Raw genomic sequence first — 20,681 nt, forward strand, 5'->3', positions numbered from 1 at the left:
AATTATCATCACATGAATTAATGAATGAATTGTAATCAAAATTGAAAATTTCAATTCTTGTTTTTCTATCAATAATAACCATAATTACTATTCGTTACAATCATTATCGAAATAATTCAATTCTTTTTGTTTGTTTGTTTGATTTAATGATTGTCAAACGAATGAATGAATTATTATATAATTGTTGTTGTTGTAAAAATGATTTTGTTTTAGTGCAATCAAATCTAATCGAACCGAATCGATGATTTATTGTTTTTGTGGCATAAAATCATTCATTCATCACATTTTATCATTAGTGATGTACTTGTCGTCATCCAACTTTTTGTTTTTTGTTTGTTAGCGTTATTCGATATGAAACGAATCAAATTTATTGTAGGTATACGTCATATTAGAGATGTTTTTTATTTTTATTTTGGCTGTATTCAAATAATATCAAATTGTATAAAAATGAATGACAAAACAATCATTTCGATCAATCAATTCATGATTGATCAAGTGTTTGATGTGTTTTGATTTATCAGTTTTTCAATACAACAAAAAAAAACAATGAATCTTAATGAATCTTCACAGCAACAACAACAACAACAACAAACATCGATCTTATGGCGTAATCTTTCTTATAATTATCATAATCCATTAGGATTAAATAATAATAATAATAATAATGAAAAATCTTCAATTTTACAATGTTTAAATGGTCATCTTTGTTATCAAACATTAAATGGATTACTTGGTCCAAGTGGTTCGGGTAAAACAACTTTATTAAAATGTTTATCCGGTCGTATAAAATCCGGTCTAAATGTTCATACAGAAATCTATTTGAATTCAACAGAATCAAAACGTTTAACAAAAACAATACGTTTTATTGAACAAAATGATAAAAATGTTTATGGCCAAATGACTGTTCGACAGATATTATCGTATGCATTTCATTTTAAAAATAATCAATCACATCTTTATGATATTGATTCACATATATCGATTATAATGAATGATTTATTATTGGATGAAACAACCATTCTTGATCGTAGATTTGAACAATGTTCAGGTGGTGAACAACATCGTATTATTATTGCACAGGAATTAATGTCATTAAAACAACCAACATTTTTATTTATCGATGAACCAACTACCGGTTTGGATAGTAATTCTGCATTATTATTAATGAAATGTTTATGGCGTTTAAGTCAACATAATCGTATGACAATATTTGTTTCGATTCATTCACCAAATTCAGATATTATGAAATTGTTTGATAAGATTTATATTCTGGCTAAAGATGGTGTTTGTATCTATTCTGATTCACCAAAATATTTGGATGAAAAAATTGGTCATCAATTAAATCATGATGATGATGATAATCGATTGAAAAAATCATCATCATCAATTGAACAAATCATTCGAATTGCCTGTAATAATAAAAATCATCCATTGATACAAAAATGGACAAAATTAACATTGGAAAATGAAAATGAACAATTTAATCAAATTATGATGGCTAAAAATACTGACGTTGATAATCGATTAAAATTTCAACCAAAAGGAATTCTAATCGGACAAAAATGTTTTCATTTCAAAGATCTTTACATACAATTACGACGAATATTTAATATTCAATTCATGATTGAATGGCGTAATCTTATGTCTATAATGTTATTCTATATGATTGTATTTCCATTTATAGCATCATTTTTTGATGAAAAAATTGTACAATCATATACAAATTGTCATATGGTTGATTATAAGGGAAAATTAAGAAATCAAACCTGTTATGAACGTTTAAATAATGAAATCAATACAAATGAATATATAATATATCTTTGGTATTGTCAATGTATATCAGGTTATTCAATAATGATTTTAAGTACAATATCAATTTCATCAATGTTGAAAATGTTTCGCAATGAACATCGTAATCGTAAGTATGCAAAAAATTAATTTTTCATTTAACCAAAGAAAAAGAAGAATATCAAATTAAGTTCAAGTTTTTTTTCGTTTTGAATTAGATTGGTATCATTTTGGTGTATTATTCATAGCGATAACAATGATAACATTCATACATCTTGGTCTATTATCCTGGCTAATTGGTACGATGATCTATTTCAGTGTTAATCATAGTTATGTTGATCAATATCGTTTAAATTGGTATCGTATTATACATTTTATATCATTTATATGGTTAAATAATATTTATCTACAAAGTTTTGGACAATTATGGAGTGTTATATTTTTTTCTGATCAACAACAACAACAACAATCATCCGATAAAGAATTGGCTATTATTATTGGAATGTTTTTCTTTCAATCAACATTTTTGTTCAATGGATTTATGATTGAAAATCCTAATCGATTATATTTAATGAAAATATTTTCATATTTTTTACCAGTTAAAATTATATCAAATGGTTTAATGTATTCATTTTATGGTATCGATCGTAATTGTCCAAAATTATCATCAATCGTTTTGGATGATTTTGATGTTCAAATTGATCATATTTATAGTGATATTTTAATCATACTAATACATTGTTTATTGGCACGTTTGCTTACCTATATGATAATGTTGATAAAATTTTTTGGTTTTAAAAATTTTTATTGGCCAAAAAAATTTCAACCATTCAATGGTTATATTAATCCATTTGATAATGATGATGTTGACAATAATAACCGAAATGAAATGAAAATTGAAATGATAAAAATCAATTCGACAAATGATGAAAATCAAATCCAAACATTAAATAATCAAGATAATCAAGAAAATATAATTATTGCATGGCGTTCGATTTATTTATTTACATCATCAAATACAATCTATGAAATACGTTCAATCAATAATTTCAATATTGATAATAATGAAATAATGAATAAAAAATTTCATATTAAAAAATCTAAATGGACAATTTCGATTCGGTACATTGAATGCAATAATGGGACCATCAGGTTCAGGAAAAACATCACTACTTAAAGTTTTAAATGGTCAATGGAAAAGACGTCTTTGTTATGAAAGTAAATTCTATCTAAATCGATTTAAATTGATTAAACGATGTTTTCTTGAACAAGATATTTCTGGCCATCTTATGTCCGGTCTTACAGGTCGACAAACATTAATATATGCATCACGATTAAAAAATTTATTCGATTCAAAAAATATTGATCATGAAGCAATTGCTGATCGTATTCTTAATGAATTATTAATAGTAAAAATAGCCGATAAAATTGTACAAAAATGTTCAAATGGTGAACGTAAACGTTTAGCATTAGGTATAGAATTGACATCAATTATAATGCCGAATTTAATATGTATTGATGAACCAACAAGTGGTTTAGATTCAAATTCAGCTGAAATTATTATCACCTGTTTACGTAGAATTGTACGCGAACATAATATAACAATTATAGCATCTATTCATCAACCACAATCAGAAATTTTGGAAATTTTTAATGAAATATATGTTTTGGCTAAAAATGGTGTTTGTGTTTATTCCGGAAAACCCGATACAATCATCGAACATTTATCAAAGGTATTGAAAAATATTGATTTAAAATCAAATCAATATTATTCATCATCAATTGAAAAACTTATCAATTATTGTTCTGTAGAAACAACAACAGATTCGATTGTCGAAAAAATGGTCAATATTACTTGTGATAAAATTATTCAATCAAAACAATTTAAATTAATTAACGATAATGATGATCATGATGATGATGATGATATTTATTCAAATCGACAAAGATTTTCATTAAAATCATCATGGATATTATTACAACGTTATTGTCATAATCCAATGTTTAAATGGACAATAATTTTATCAATATTTCCAATCATATTGATAATATTATTACGTAATTTTTATCCAGTTGAAATTGCCAAACAAAATGGTTGTTTTAATTTTTTGGAAAATGATTTTAACTATACAATCTGTTATGATGATGATTGGAAAATGATAAACAAAGATCTAATGGATAATACACGTTATACAATTTATATAACATTCATATATTTAACATGGATATTAATACCGGCAAGTATATTATTTGCACAAGAAATGATATTATTTGATAATGAACATCGAAATGGTTGGTAGATTTTTGGTTTGGTTTCTTTTTTTATTTTCAAATTTTTTTATTTCATTAATTTTCATAGGTTGGTATAGTACTGGTTCATTTTATCTGATGAAATCAATTGCAGAATTTTTACCAATGTTTATAACAACATCGATATTTGTTTATGTTGCCGATATTTATGAATCAATTCATTCGGGAATATATTTTTGGATGTTATTATTATTTATATTTGGTTCATTAGCAATGCAAGGAATGGGTCATCTATTAGCTATTATAACAAATGGAAATTTTTTCGCTTTAATCACAATATTACCTGGTTGGATGACATTGCTGTTTTTATTATCAAATTTTGCAACACCAATTCAACGTTTAAATTATTATTATCAATTATTATCAAATCTATCACCATATCGTTTTGTAATGGAATCATTATTAATATTACAATATGGTTTTGGTCGTTGTCAATCTAAATATGAAATACAATTCGTTCTATATCGTATGGCTTTTGTTCATAATGATGATGATAATAATTATTATTATCAACATTTTTATTATTGTATTCAACAATTATTATTAAATATTTTTATTTATCGATTATTAGCTTTAATTATGTTGATTATACGTACCGAACCGTTTGATAATTATCGTCGTAAACGAATACGTCAACATTACAAATCATGATAAATGTCAAAATTATAAAAATTTGAATCTTTAAATCATATTTGTTTTATCTTTAATTTTAAAATCTAAATTATTGTTGTTGGCAACACACATTTGATTAAATCATTTCATTTTTTCAAAAAAAAAATTCAACTCATGCGCATTATCATTGTTTTCAGCCTAATGTATAAAATAAATGTTCAAACAGAATACGCAGACTCAAAAAGAAAATTCCAAACCAAAATATAAACAAAAAAAATATCTGCCTGTACATTGCCGTATATATATATTGCTCATCCAGAAAAAAAAAATTTGATGCGCACTTTTATTTTCTTCCATTTGTTAAATGTTTTAGAAAAACAACAAACCCGGAAAATCGAAACAATTTCAGATTCTTTGGATCCATCAACAACAAGGTTTGTAAATTTAAAAAATGAACATTATCTTGTTTTGTCATGAACTTTGGAAATTTGTTTATTAATTGTTGCAAAAAAAAAAATATGTCGATCGATGACTAATGCCAAATGGTAAAATGGTCAAATTTGTTCGAAAAGAGAAAAAGACAGGGAGAAAAAAACAATATATCGTCATACTATTTGATTGCCAATCATTAGATTCGAGGATAATAATGTAATGAAATTGTTGTTATCCTCGAAATCTCATGACTTCAAATGCTTGATGATGACTCATCGAGCTGCCAATCGAGATTTTTCTATCACTCTTTTTTTTCTCCCATTTCTCTTTCTCTTTTGATTTTTGTACTCAAAATTATTTGATTTTTTTGTTGGAAATTTCACCTCAGTATATAAACTGAATACAATTTTATTTTATTTAAAAACATTTCAATTTTGTTTATTTGTGTTTTTAGTGTTAAAACAACAACAACAAGGATGGCCGATTATATTTCATTAAAATCATCAGATAAATCTGATGTTGATCAATTGGATTCACCATCAATAATGACCGATAGCGGTAATCATGAATTTAATGATTTTAAAAGTTCAGAATCATTGGTTACATTTAACAAAACCAAAATGATTTATTCATTCAATGATGAATTGTGGGCACATTTTTCCGTATTTTTGTCATCATATAAAATGTCTGATGAGGATCATGTTGGTATTTGTCGATTGCCCGACGATACTTTTATTGTTTCAAAATTAATTCGTGACTGTGAAGTGGATGCTGAACTGGAAAATTTGGATGATATCGGTCTTTTGGACGATGATAAAATTATTGCTAAAAAAACTTGTTTCAATCCAAAAGATTTACAAATGGATAATAATAAGAAGCCAGTATATTTTCAATTCTGCTATCAAAATGTTAATGGTGATATATTGGGTAAATCTACACCATTCCAGATTAAAGATTTGGCCGAAATGCAAAGTTCATCAATGTCACCACCGCAAATGATTGAAAGTACAGCCACTACAAGTGGTGTTGATCGTCCAGATGAAGAGGATTTCATTGTGGTAAGTTTTTTTTGAAATTTTATTTCGAAAAAAAATGAGTTTAACATTAATTTTTTTCTTATCAGGTTCGATCACAAGAAAGTTTTCTCAAAGAAAGAATCGAGCATTTGACCAAATCAAACAATTTACTTCAATATCTTATCCGTAATATGGAAAAAGATATTGTTGACAAAGAAAATGAAAACAAAGAATTGAATTTGCGATTAAATTCGACCGTAGAAGAATTGCAAAAAATCAAAAAAGCACATGCTAATTCGGTGGAAGAATTAGAATATATTAGCCATCAAAGAGTTGATCTTGATACTGCTAAATCACAATTGGAGGAAACATTAAGAACTGAACGAGAACTTCGACGAAGATTGGAAAAAGAATTATCCGAGATGCAAATCACATATAAAGACTATGATAAAGATTTGAAAGAATCACGTGAAAATGTCGATCAATTGCAGGCAATTTTGTTGCAGAAAGAGGATGACATTTCATTAGCACAAGATATGGTAGCCAATCTTCGTAAAGCAAACACTGAATTGCTTACTAAAGTAAATTCGTTGGAAGATGATCTGGAAAGTACCAAATCAACTTTGGCCAAAACATTGGATGAACGACGTGCATTGATGGATGAACGTTCGAATTGGCAAACATCAATGAAAACATATGATGAATCGAAAAATTATCTTATACAACGTGTTGAAGAATTGGAAAAAAATCGCGAAAAACAATCAGCAGAGATTAAATCATTGGAAGAAGAATTACGTCAATCGATTTCGAATCTAAAAAATATCAATTCCAAATCTGAAAAAGAGCAATCATATAATCAGAAAAAAGAACAAGATCTGATTATAAAGATTGATAAACTTAATGCTGATTACATTGAAATGCGTGCTCGTTTAGAACAAGCAAAAGTTGAATATGGTAATTTGTTTGTGAAATATCAAAATTTACAAAAGAAACATGAACATGTTAGTTCAAAACGAGATAAATCCAGTACAATGTACCCAAAATTACCATCAAGCGATTCATTTCGTAGTAATTCTTTTTCTAATGCTGATAACCTGGTCATTATTGATGATCCAGTTGATCGTATTCTCAACGAAATGGATTCGGCTGCCCAAAATCTGGTCAATACGACTGCAAATGTGCCATCATTTGAAGAGGTTAATGAAATTCCAATACAATCATCATCTGCCGAACAACAAACAATGGTAAAAACATTGGCTACCGAACCATCGGCACCACAGCAACAAAATCGACCACAACAAAAGGATAATGATGATAATGATTCAATTCGTGTACGAAGCATTATCGATATGCCATGTACAATGTGTGAAGAGGTGATTCGATGTAAACAAACCGATGAAAGTGGACAAATGAAAGAAATGATTGAACATTTTGAAAATGTACACAAACAAAAAATGTGTCCAGTTTGTTCGGTATTGTTCGATACACGATTATCGATATTTAAATCATATTTTTCAACACATTTACAGAATCATTTCAATCAGATGAAATATCCATCCACATCATCATCATCAAAATGATCAACGAATGTGACCCCGATTAAAATTAATGATGACAATATTGTTTCGATTTAATATTTATATAGTGAGATGATTTGTTTTTTCCCTTTCATTACATTTGATTGGTTATTTTGTCTTGTCTTTTCTTTTCTTTATAATGACTTTATCTATTAAAAATCAATGAAAATAAATCGTACCATTTAATTACATTTTGGAAAAAAATATTTTAAAACAATTTATTTATAAAAAAAATAGAGGAAAAAATGAGCAGATAATGTATCCGTGTGAATGATGTTAATGTTAAATCAACAAATCAGGTTAATTAATAAAAATGATAAAACAGACAATTTGTTTTAAAAACAACAACATTAATAATGACAAAGTATGGTATGTACAGGCGATGTGTTAATCACTTTGAGCTTTTTACAATATTTGTGTTTCGGTTATTGATATCAGACGATAAAAGAAAAGAAATCAGCTTGTCATATCATTATTGTTTTCTTCATCAACTTCTTTTATATCATCAGCTGATTCGGATACTTTTCTTGATCTTGGTTCGGCTATTGGTAGTTTATCTTTCCAATATTGATAATTAATATTCATATTTTCAATCATTTCGGTAAAATTTCCAAATGCTTTGAGTTTTGAAAATTTCGAAGACAAATTAGATGAAAGTAAAAAATTTAAATGTATAAAAAACATTGAAAAAAATACTTACAATGCCAAGCTTCAAACATATCGTTGGCAAAATAATCGATAAAACCAATTTGTGATTTTGGTATTGAACAATTTTTTCGATCAAATGTTGGCATTACAACTGGTAGGTGATTACGTTTTTCTTCTTCGGTCTAAATCAAACAAAACAAAAGTTTTAATAAAATGTCATGGACCTTATTATTTGATTACCTGATCACAATATTCGGATGCAATTCGATTGGCCCAAATTTCACATAATTTAGTCGGACGACCTGGATTGGAAACATCGGCACATTTAATTAACATACGTTTAATTAACACAATATTTTCTGGTGTAGCCAAATCTGATACAGTTGTTGTTGTAGAAATATTATCATCATCATCATCAACATCAATATTTTTATATTTGTCCAGATTAATTGTCAATTGTTCATCATCAACAATATTGAACGATTGAAATGTTCGAACAAATTTAGTTAAATGTTCAAAATGTTTGGTCATTTCGGTAGCCAAAACCATATCGATGATTGATTGACGACATTCACGATATGTTTCACGATCAAGATTTTTAAATATATTCACACGATCCGAATCTGGACCAAGAACTGTAAGTCTAAAAGCATATGCCGCATGATGACTTTCAAGGACCGAACTGGTGTTTCAGTGAGAAATAAAAAACAAATTTAAAATGGAATCAAATAAATCAATGTTATACAACAATACATACATGTCATTATATAATACAGCTAATTCATGATTTGAATTGGATAGAAAAGCACTATTCCTACCGGGATGATCGACATCATGAATGATTGCCGCAATCAAACAAATAGCCTGATCTAACGGGTCAAACAATGTTTTCAGTCGTTCAGACATTAGAAAATATGCTGTGGCTTGCATTACATCGGCTGCATGTGTTGAATTATGGTATGAATTTTTACGATATTTCGATTCTATTAATGAAAGCCAATTTTGTGCAACTGTACGGCTACAATTTAATGTCTGTAATACATTAAAACGATCGAATATAGAATTACCAAGCCATAATAATGGTCTGTAAAAAAAAATGTTAAAGTTTGCAATAAATGAGAAAAGGAAATGAAAAAAAAGAAAATATTAAAATTGATCACCAGTCATTATTATCCATTATCCATTGGAAAATGGTTAATTAATTATATTCTATATAATAATAATAATAGTAGTAATAGTAGTACCTATTTTCAGAAATTCTTTCCAATTCAATGACATTGAAATTCCATTTAAGATCATCTTCTAATAATTTCTGTATATTAGCCGGTACAATCATCGATAAACTTGATTGATGATGATGATGATGATGATGATAATGAAGATGACTTTGGCTTGAAGAATATGCTGGTGTTGACATTGTTTGTGTTAAATGATAGGAAGCATTATTTTTATTATGTGATGATGATATTGATGATGGTACATCATGTGACATTCGTCTTGTACCACTATTTGCTTGGTTTATTCGCTGTCTATCAATTTTTTATTGATATAATAGAACATTGATTTTTTGTTAACAAAAAAAAATAATATTCCTACTTACATTCATTAAACTACTTATTAATTCCGATGTAACCTGATCTTCTGGTTTCATTTGATTTTGAAATTTATTGAATACTTCAGAATTTTTCAATATATCAATTGCTTTTTCTAATGTTGGCGCTAAAAATACTGGCCCACTTTCTTTTATAGCCATTAAGATATTTATAACCTATTTTAAACAGTCAGATTAATAATGATAATGAAAGATGTGAACATTTTTTTTTGAAAGTTTAATCGACCACAAAAAAAACATAATAAAATTTTCGGGACCGTTACCTTGGTTATAGGAGCTTCAATCATTGAAACTGAATTGAATTTGGCTAAACTTGGTCGCCGAGCTGCAATATCAAAAAAAAAAATTCATAAAAATGCAATTTTTTTTCGTTTACAAAAAAATTTGACGTTAATAATAATAATATATTTTTTTGAAAAAAATGACATACCTTCTGAACGAACATCAATGGTTGACATTTTACGATATGCACTTCTTGCTGCAGCAGCCGTAGTAATTGTTGAATTTGGTGATGATGATGTTGCTAATGATCCATGACTTGTATGGAATTCTAATATTTGAAAATGAAATTTTTTTAAAATATATTTTGCAATTCATTTCAAATAATAATAATAGTAATCATATTTACCTCTTTCTGGACTCATTAGTTTATCAACAAAAAGGAATGGAAATTCTTTTATATAGATTATATATTCAGGAACACTATATTCGTTTATTATTGATAGAATTTTAATGAATAAAACAATTTTGCCAAAAAAAAGTTAATAATTATTTACCCTTTTCGATAATTAATTGGCATTATACGATTCCATATTGGTATACTTTCACCGGATTTTCTTCGATGATATATTTGTCCTTCCCATTCCTGTTATTGAGACACACAGGAAGGAAAATTCATTAGAAAACAGTTTTTTTCTTTTACTCAAGCAAAATTTAATTCAATTCAATTCAATTCAAGCAAAATGACAAAATTCCTATTCAATTCCTAACCTTTCCATCATTATAATTGTTAATTTTTTCATCAACTTCCATTTTGATTAAATCGTTTTGGAAAAAATCCTGTGTTTTCTGTCCGATCATATCATCGGCACGAAAACCAAACATTTTTTCAATCGAATGATTAACATATCGTATATCATGTGATGGACCAGTAATAACAACACCTTCTTTACAGGAATCGATTGCCATCATCATTGTTTGTGCGGCACGTAATTTCATTTGTAATTGTAATTCAAATTGACGTAATTGAATCAATTCATAATGATAATAACCGCAATCTTGTGAAAAGGTTTCCGGTATACACTATGTATATATGTAGAAGAACGGTAATTTAATCATTTTGATTTAATAATATTTCGTGATAAACATACCCGATTGAAACCGGATTTATAAATGTCAATCAATTGTTGTTGTTGTTGTTGTTGATCATTATAATAAAAATTTTTATTCATTAATGCTATGACTATTGTAAATTCATTGCCTTTTATATCACGAATCGATCTAGTTATCAATTACAACACAAGAACACATTGTAAAAAATATTTTATAATTTTTTTGTATTTAGCAAATAATATTGTAACGAAAAAAATAAAACTTACCTGCATAAATTTAATGGATCGAAAATTGGCTGTTTTGTATTACCCGAAAATGATGATGATGATGATGATGATGAATCTTGTAAAAGAAATTTTGTTCTAGCCGAATTTTGACTATCAAAACGAACATGTCGTTGATGTGGTTGTTGTTGATAATGATGATCATGATGATGATGTTCAATTTGTTGATGAGAATTAGAATTCTCATGAGATCGGCTGTCAATTATAATTAGTTCATGTTGTTTTTCTTGATATAAATTCATAGCCGATTCTTTTGTATCAACTAGATCGATACAAGAAAAACCTGCCAAATTTCCAGCTTCAAATAACCATTTAGCATGATTATTATATTTATCATTAAAAACTAATAATAACTATAGGAAGAAATTAGAAAAAATTGATATTAGAAAGACACACACATTTGGGAATAACATTGAATGAATAAAGAAAAAATAACATCTTTATGTCATCTTTTGTCATTCACTCATTCAAAAGCATCAAAACAAACAAACAAACATTTTTTTTACCTTTGGATTTTTCATTTCAATATTCATACGTCCAAATTGTATGAATGATTGATCAAACATTTTGGTTGCGATTGTCAATTGTTTATTATTATTATTATTATTATTATTCATTTTATTATTGATCATTTGATTTGCTAAAGATGATGATTCATTATTGATAAAATCCGGAATATCTTGCTTGCTGCTGCTGTCGATTAAATTCTGTTTAGCGGACAATACTTGATCTGAATCCTTAGGAAAAATTGCGAAAAAAAAAAAATAATTTTTTGTTTCAAATTTGAAAAAAATTAACAAAAAGAAATCAATCAACAAGATACAAGTGTGATTCTTTTTTTGATTGTTGTTGAAAAATATCTATTATAAACGTCTTGATCATCTAACCCCGAATGTTTGCTTTAATATTATAATTCCGATAATCGTGTTTTTTTTTTTTGGTTATGATATTCACATTGTCAAATATATAGTCTGCAAAAAAAAGATAATCTCCTTATCAATCAATCGATCGATCGATCGATTGATTGATCAATCCAACCATATTATTATTATTGTAAATATAAAAGGCTATTGTACGATGATGATATTGGGTGTTGTAGCGTGAAATTTATCTCAATTGTATTATCGATATCATCATCATCATTTAGATAAACACTGGCTATATGAGTTGGCTTTTTTTTGGGCTTATTAACCACCTGATGAAAATGGAGTAATTTGGCGCCGTGCTAATAGTGTTCCTGAACGAGAGAGAGAGAGAGAGAGAGAGAGAAGATAAGCCAGGCTGTAAAAGCCAACTAAATAATTGATATTATAATGATGATGATGTACGTAAATGATATACGATTAATTTGTTTGTTGTTGGTTAAGTGGATTTATTTAGTCGGTATATTGAAAAAAAATGAATCTAGTTTTAAAGAGCTTTAAAATTTTAAAAACCCTCATTATCATCATTATCATCATCATTATTGAACCAAGTCAAAGTTTATGGCGCCTAAACTCTACTAAATACTACATATGACAAAATTACGGCTAACTTAATTAATCGATCGATTAATTAATCAGTTAATCACATTGATTATCAACCATTACCAAAATATTATCGATCAAGAATTTTAAGAAAAAAATGAAATATCCAAAAATTAATTGATTGATTTATGGCCGACTTCTCAACCAATAAATCCAAATCCAATTCTTTTCAATATAAATTTTCTTATATTATGCTATTGGTGATTATCTGATCAACCCAAAAACATAAAAAGCCATAAAAAACCTTTTCTTTATTAGACATTGTAAAATAAAACTTGTTGTTGTTTGTTTGTGTAAAAAAAAACAAACTATAAATGAAACTATAAAAATGAAGTATCAAGTACTTTACTCTATTTAAATTAAAAAATACATGTATCGCACACACAAAAATATTATCACCTCTTTTATCATCAGCTTTTTTTTCGATTATTTATGGCATTTGTTATTGTTGTTGTTCATGGCATCCATCAATTGAACTTATGATGATTATCAAATGTAAATGTGTATTTGCGTGCGTGTGTACGAGTGCGTGTAGGTAGATAGGTAGATAGGTAAAACAATTTCAATCAAGTAACAGAAAAAAAAGGAAAAAAAAAGTAAGATTTCACAATTGAAAATATTGATCTTATTAGAGACAATAAGTCTTAAAAGATCTAGTTTGAAAAATGATTGTTATTTTTAGATTATGTTTTTCTTCTTGAATATTTCAATCAATTATTTATTCGTATTACCTATTTACTTTTTTTTTACAATAAAATCAAATTACCTGAAAAAAATCAGATTATTGTCATCATCATAATCATCATTTTCTTTTCAAATAAGAATTGTTGAAATAACAAAATGTTTTTAAAAGTATAATGTGTATTCATTTCTTATTTATGATTTCTAATTGAATTTCTATAAGAGAGAAAAAGAAAAAAGTTAGAGATAATTTTTGTTTCTTTATCCAAAAAGAATTTTTCCTACTTTTTTTTCGTGTCATATGATAATACTAATTTGTTTTATGACAGACATCCAGAGAATAATTTTCTTACAAAAACAAGCGATAAGGAAGAAAAAAATTCTGTAAAGTTTTTTTCTGTTGGAATTTTTCTATACACTGATGATGAAAATCAAGAACATTCTGATGATGATGATGATGATTCGATTGACATGTCACACAATCAGCATACATACACACACACATTCTCATCATTAATGCCATCATCATCATTATTCGTTAAGAAAATCACTCAATCATTTCATCTTCTTCATTTTCTGTTATTATAAATAACAAATTCATTTCAAACACAAAACTTAGCCAAAATAACTAAAATTAACTTAACTCAGCAAAAAAAAATTGTAAATTGAATTCTTCTTCGTTTCTTTCTTTACAAGAAAATTTTGTTTTCTTCTTGATTATATATTTTTTATACGTAAAATAATTATTTTGCTTGAAGAAAAAAAAACGAAACGAAAAAGGGAACCAAAAAAAAAAAAATTAATTCATCATCATGAATGGTTAATATATTCGAAATAGCCTGGCAAAACGAAAAAAAAAAAGATTTACGAAAAACATACGTCATCATTTTAAGCAATTTAGCAAAAAAAAGAAAAAAAATCTATGGATGATGTACACACATTCTGTCTTCATTATCGTCGTCGGCATTGACAAAAATGCTAAACGAAAATATTCTCATTAGCAGAAAAAAAAAATCAAATCAAAAGTCAAATACACGTGCTTGATCAAGATGAATATTATTATATGAATTTTTATCACTTCTTCTTCAGAAAAAAAATGTTAATGAATAGCTAAAAGAAAAAGAAAAAAAAATATTTATCAGATGATGACGTCTTGATTTTTTTTTTATTTATTATTTGGATAATTAAAATTTGACAGTGAATTCGTTAAAAAAAAGAAAAGGTAAGATGATGTTTAATAAGAATCAAGTTAAAACGAAAAAGAAGAAGAAAATTGCCAAAAAGAAAAAAATCCAAAATTATTTCTCTTATCATCTCACGATCATCATCATCATCATCTAAAAGTCAAATTTTTGTTGTTTTTTTTTGCACCAAAATTTCACTCATTTTTTCTGTTTCGCTGATTCTAGCCAATTTTATTTCAATTTTCTCTAATTGGCTTCAGGCATTCATTCATTCGTTGTTGTTGTTGGCCATTTATGTCATCAACATATCATCCATGGCCAAGAGAAAATCATTGGAAATTCATAATTTGAAAAGAAAAATTTCAAATGGAAAATTGATATTCAAAGATTTTGGGGAAAAAATATTGTCAAGGACAGTTACAAAAAATATTTTCCTTTTTACCCTCATCACCCTACCGTCCTTGATTAATTCAATGTTGGCTTCACTGCCAAAATTCATTGTATTTTGGTTTTTTTTGTTTGGTTTGGTTTCGGTTTTACGTGGTCATATCACTTACTGAACATTGTTGTTCCAATAAATTAGATGATGGTTGATCACGAAATGGTTCTAATCGTGCAATCGTTACAGATGTAGCTCGATCAAACGATGATGCTGAACCATATAGACAACAATATGGTTGATGATTTTGAAAAATATTCGCACGATTCGATGGAATTCGTTTTTGATGACGACAACAATAATGATTTTGTTGTTGTTGTTCATCATTATCATCCTGGTGATGTTGATTGTCATCAATATTTTGTTGTTGATTACTATCATCAATTTGGCTAGATCTTTTGATTCTTTTTTTCATCATTTGTTGTTGTTGTTGTTGTTGTGCCTGTTCACTGTTATCTATTGCTGTTGTTGTTTTTGTTGAATAATCGGATTTTTCCTTATTACAAAGTTTACATTGAATAGTTGTTATTTGTGATGTTAATATATTTGCATCAATTTTTGATGATGTATCTGCATCATCCATATGATCATGACTACGACGATTATTTTTAGACATATTTTTAGTAACTTTTAATGTATTAACATTTGAAATTGTTTGATTTGTAGGTGATAAATGTTCCATACTACAGGTAATACATAAAGGTTGTGTAACAGATAATTCGGATTTTATTGAATGAAGACCGGTTAATGATGCCGATATAGATTTTAGATGAGCACTTTCAATTTTATCGGATATATTTTCTTCACGATTATGATGTTGATGATGATGATGATGTTTATCCGATGATGTTGTTGTTGATGATTCTGTTGAATCACTACATTGATTTCGACAGAAATCAAAACGAATTGATTGAAATAGACCACAAGTATAATCCGTTTGTTGTTGTTGATGTCGTGGATTATAATTATCGTCACTTAAATCCGAACAACTTGATGATAATGATGATGATCGTGATTGTGAAATATTTATCGTTTTATTCGATTGTTTTTTATACTTTTTTCGTCGCCGTTTTTTCAATGATAATCGAAATTTGGACGGACTATTATTTGATTTTGTTGTCGGTATCGATGATGATTGTATGTTGTTATTATTATTATTTTTGTTGTTGTTGTGGTGATCTAGTTTATTATTATTTTTATTTAAAATTTGTTGCCGAGTTATGTTTTTCGTTGTTGTTGTTGTTGCTGTTGGTTGCTGTTGTTGTTGATCATCATCATCATCATCCGATTGATTATTATTATTATTATTATTATTATTATTATTGAAATTTGTAGCAGTGGAGGAATTGGTGGTGTTGGTGGTGGATGAGGCAGAGGTAAAAGTAGGAGCAGAAGCAGCAACAGCAGAAGATGAAGAAGAAGCTTGGGTGCTTGGTGTACAACCCATTATATAAATTCCAATGGAATTTTGATTTTTTTTTTAATTTTTACTATTGACTTCCGGACATTTGTTTCGATTTCCTTTTTTTGTTTTCTGTTGTATTTTTCTGATGATAATCGATTGTCGATGATGATGATGATGGTTGATTGTTGCGGTATTCGTCGAATACAATCATTTAAAAAATGAAGTGAAATCTAATCACCTGGGTTTTTCAATAATTTTTTTTTTGACCGGGAGGTGAATGAAGAAGAAGAAGAAAAAATATTGATTATCGATTTTCGATATCGAAAATATTTTAATTTAAATCACATTTTTTTACACAAACGGACAAATTGGCGCCCAAAAAAACGACAACAAATTTTTGTTTTGTTTGCCATTCAATTCATCCAGGTATATCACACACGATGTGAATGGATTTTTTTTTCGGGAAAAAAAACTAAATACAATTTTCAATGAAAACAGACACACAAACAGACACACACATGGTTGACTAACACAACAACAACACTATACTGATCTCGATTATCAAACCAGAAAAGAAACAGAAAAAATGAATCAACCAACCAACCAACCATCCACTTGAACTAAAAATTAAGCAATATTTTTTATTATTATTATTATATGTGTGTTGAGAATATCGAATCACAGTTTGTGCCCATGTGTGTGTGTGTGTGTGTGTGTGTCTATGGTGTGTATGCATGGATTCAATCGTTGATATAAAATGATGATGATGTTTAAATGATGATGATGATGATGGTAAGCAAGTAGAAATATTAGAAAAAAACTAGCAAATTTTCTCTTGTCGTCGTCATCATCATCATCATCATCAAAGTTGTCGTTGTTTTGTGTGTGTGTGTGTTTGTGTCAGGATTCCTTTTCATCATTACACAAAAACACACAGGTATCATATAATTGTAGTTGATATCAACAACAACAACAACGATTGCCTGCTATAGCGTTTTATTTATTGAAAAAAAAGGACAAAATCATCATATAGTATAGATGCTATAGCTTCTATTTTTTTTATCGTCATCATTCTCATCATTATTTACTTACTAAGCTTATCCAATTTGTTCTCGATTTTTTTTTCGTTTGTTCGTTCAATATCTTTTTCATTTGTTCGTTCGTTCATTCATTCGTTTGTTTGTTCGTTATGTATTCTTGTTCAATTCTTTTTTTCTTCTTCTTTTCAATTTTAATAATAAGCACCCATAGTTATTTTTGTTGTTATCATTCAATTTCCTCTTTTTTTGTTGTCTTGTTATTTGCCTCACATTTGGTTATCCTTTCTGTTCTTTCTAGATTTTTATTCATATAATAATAATTCTGTATGAGAAACGATAATGATGATGTTTTTTTTGTGTTAACCTGTACATTGTTTTATATATATATAGAGAAAGAGAAAGAGATAGAAGACAAATAAATTGTATAGAAAAACAATGGAATGGAATGGATTCTTTTGCTTTCGTTTTAATATTCATCATTTTGACAAATTAAATCCAACATTGACACATCGTTTTCGTTGTTGTTGTTGCAACATTGACAGCCATCAGCCATCAACAACAACAGCAGTGGCAAACAACATTATACATATTCTAATCTAACATTTATTCATTTGTCGCATTTGTCAATGTTAATTTGGATATATAAAAACAATATATACACACACACACAGACTATATTTTGTTTAGTTTTCAATTAAATTTTGTACATTCTTTTTTTTTTTGTTCGTTAGTTCGTTCATCAAACAAGTCAAACGACAACGATGAAGGGCATCCTATTCGCATTTATGATTATTGAATTAAATGTACGTTTTTTTTGTTGTTGTTGTCGTTTTCTTGAACTTCAAAATAGACCGGTATCATTTGATGAGGATGATGATGATGAAAAATGATGAAAGATTTAAGATTTAACTTTTACCAAAGTATATAAATTGAAAGTGAAAATGAGAAGAGATAGAGAGAGAAAAAAAAGATTCTTTTTTTCTTCTTCTTCTTCTTCTTTGAATTTGGGGAATGACAGATTGATTGCAAGAATGACACTGGAATAACATAAAGAAGATGATGAAAAACATAAATGATTAGAATCGATTAATGTTGATGATATTCATGTTCATGGACGTACACATTATACATTTTGGTATATTTGTTGATATGGACATTGAATTTAAAGAAAAATGAAATGACGTTTATTTTCTTCTTCTTCTTCATTTTCATTTTCTGTTGAAAAATAATGAAAAATTCATGCTTAAACTACACACACACACACACAAACAAACTTACCTGGAGCATAACATGTTTATCTCGATGTCAATGTTGTTGTTGTTGTTGTTGAGATGGAAATTTTCGTTTATTATTTCATTTAAAATCATCATTCAAGAAAAAAAAATTGTTGACAATAATTTTTTCTTTTTTCATTTTTTGATTTCTTAATCATTCATCATAATTTAATTCAAGTTTGTAGCATCCGGAAGGCTTATTGAGGAAAATTGATGAATCTTTCTTCTCTTTCTTTCTCTATTTCACTGAAATTTCCAATTCAATCGACATAAAATAGACAGCAGAACAAAAAAAATTCAAAATCGATAGGAAAAAAAATCATCAATTTGATTATAATTGAATTAAGTTGAATTGAAGAAGTAAAAAAACAAATTTAAATTTAAATTCAAAAAAAAAGTAATTTTGATAACTTGTTTTTTTATTTTGATTCTGTAATTTGAATATTGCTACAAATTGAATGAATATTTATTCCATTGTGAAGAAACAACAATTCATTCAAGTACAAGGAAAGGATCTCTATCATCATCTCTATTATCATTTGATTGTTTGGAGCTTTATCAAATTGAAAATCTATATTTGTTCAGATGTCATTGTCATCATCAACAACAAACAACAACAACAACAACAACAGTAATTTATTTTGGCTTGTTTGTTTGTTTGATATATTTTATTATTATTATTATTATTATTATTATTTGAAATGTCACCGATAAATTGGAAAAATTTTAATTTCTTTTCATTATAATGATGATGATGATGAAATTGACAGGAATGGAAAAAAACATCTTTGATGTAATAATGGTATTGGTGGTTACATAATCTTTTATCAATTAATTTGATATCGGTTTATGGATCGTTCAATAGATTTATTTTCTGTGTGTGTGATGAACTACAAACAAGAAATTTTCTATTTTATTTAGATCTTGACTGATGTTGAATTTAAATTCTATTAACCCAATCATCTCTTTCCAAATCCTTATATGTTTATCATGAATATTGCTGGTGCAAGCACGCAAGTGTTGTTCAAAAGCAAAAAAAAATCAATATTGAATTTCGCATTTTTGTTCTAAATTCTTTGTCTTAAATGAAAATTCTTGTTTTGTTTTATTTGTCAAAAAAAAAAATTCTTATCAATCTTAAACAATCGATCAATCGATCGCTTAGATTGATTGATCGATCAACGATATTTTATTTGGTTGATTGATTTTATCAGTGAATGATAGAATTTTATTCATTCATTTCAAATTCAATACGTATGTGTGTGTGTTTATCATAAAATATACGCACCAATATGACATTAACCATCATCAACTTACGTTGTTGATGTGGTTTGACGTAAGAGATTTTCTTTTTCTTTTTTAAAGAAAAGATGAAAACGAAAACGAAAAAAAATTTGTAATTCAGAAAAACAAAAATCATTTGCAATTAATAACTGATATAACGAATGATTGGATGAACATCATCATCATCATCATCAAACGAACAAACAAACAAATTCACTTTTGGAAGAGAAAAAGAGA

At 27.4% G+C, this 20,681-nt stretch overlaps 4 protein-coding genes across 4 annotated transcripts; 3 read left to right on the forward strand and 1 right to left on the reverse strand.

Moving 5' to 3' along the window:
* Positions 1-440: 440 nt before the first annotated feature.
* On the forward strand, positions 441-2,965 carry LOC113793670 (ATP-binding cassette subfamily G member 4-like). The gene is made up of 2 exons (XM_027343732.2): positions 441-1,918; positions 2,007-2,965. Exons 1-2 carry the CDS (start codon positions 547-549, stop codon positions 2,963-2,965), a joined length of 2,331 nt encoding a protein of 776 aa, XP_027199533.2. The 5' UTR covers positions 441-546.
* Positions 2,928-4,784, forward strand: LOC142646350 (ATP-binding cassette subfamily G member 4-like). The gene is made up of 2 exons (XM_075824997.1): positions 2,928-4,080; positions 4,148-4,784. Exons 1-2 carry the CDS (start codon positions 2,928-2,930, stop codon positions 4,747-4,749), a joined length of 1,755 nt encoding a protein of 584 aa, XP_075681112.1. The 3' UTR covers positions 4,750-4,784.
* A 198-nt stretch (positions 4,785-4,982) lies between these two features.
* On the forward strand, positions 4,983-7,926 carry LOC113793672 (uncharacterized). The gene is made up of 3 exons (XM_027343734.2): positions 4,983-5,144; positions 5,597-6,200; positions 6,266-7,926. The coding sequence occupies exons 1-3, from the start codon at positions 5,044-5,046 to the stop codon at positions 7,736-7,738; spliced, it is 2,178 nt and encodes a 725-aa protein (XP_027199535.2). The 5' UTR covers positions 4,983-5,043; the 3' UTR covers positions 7,739-7,926.
* On the reverse strand, positions 7,927-17,775 carry LOC113793671 (high affinity cAMP-specific and IBMX-insensitive 3',5'-cyclic phosphodiesterase 8B-like). The gene is made up of 15 exons (XM_075825002.1): positions 15,560-17,775; positions 12,118-12,348; positions 11,594-11,964; positions 11,366-11,495; positions 10,986-11,297; positions 10,772-10,860; positions 10,624-10,697; positions 10,426-10,545; positions 10,259-10,320; positions 9,972-10,151; positions 9,628-9,899; positions 9,141-9,467; positions 8,624-9,065; positions 8,436-8,565; positions 7,927-8,352 (listed from the first exon to the last, which is right to left on the reverse strand). Exons 1-15 carry the CDS (start codon positions 16,886-16,888, stop codon positions 8,192-8,194), a joined length of 4,230 nt encoding a protein of 1,409 aa, XP_075681117.1. The 5' UTR covers positions 16,889-17,775; the 3' UTR covers positions 7,927-8,191.
* Between the last annotated feature and the right edge of the window lie 2,906 nt (positions 17,776-20,681).

This window comes from Dermatophagoides pteronyssinus, unplaced genomic scaffold, assembly GCF_027571235.1.
Source record: "Dermatophagoides pteronyssinus isolate colony J.1.1.1.1 unplaced genomic scaffold, Derpt_VIB-CSIC_2022.12 sq0003, whole genome shotgun sequence".
NCBI lineage: Eukaryota > Metazoa > Arthropoda > Arachnida > Sarcoptiformes > Pyroglyphidae > Dermatophagoides > Dermatophagoides pteronyssinus.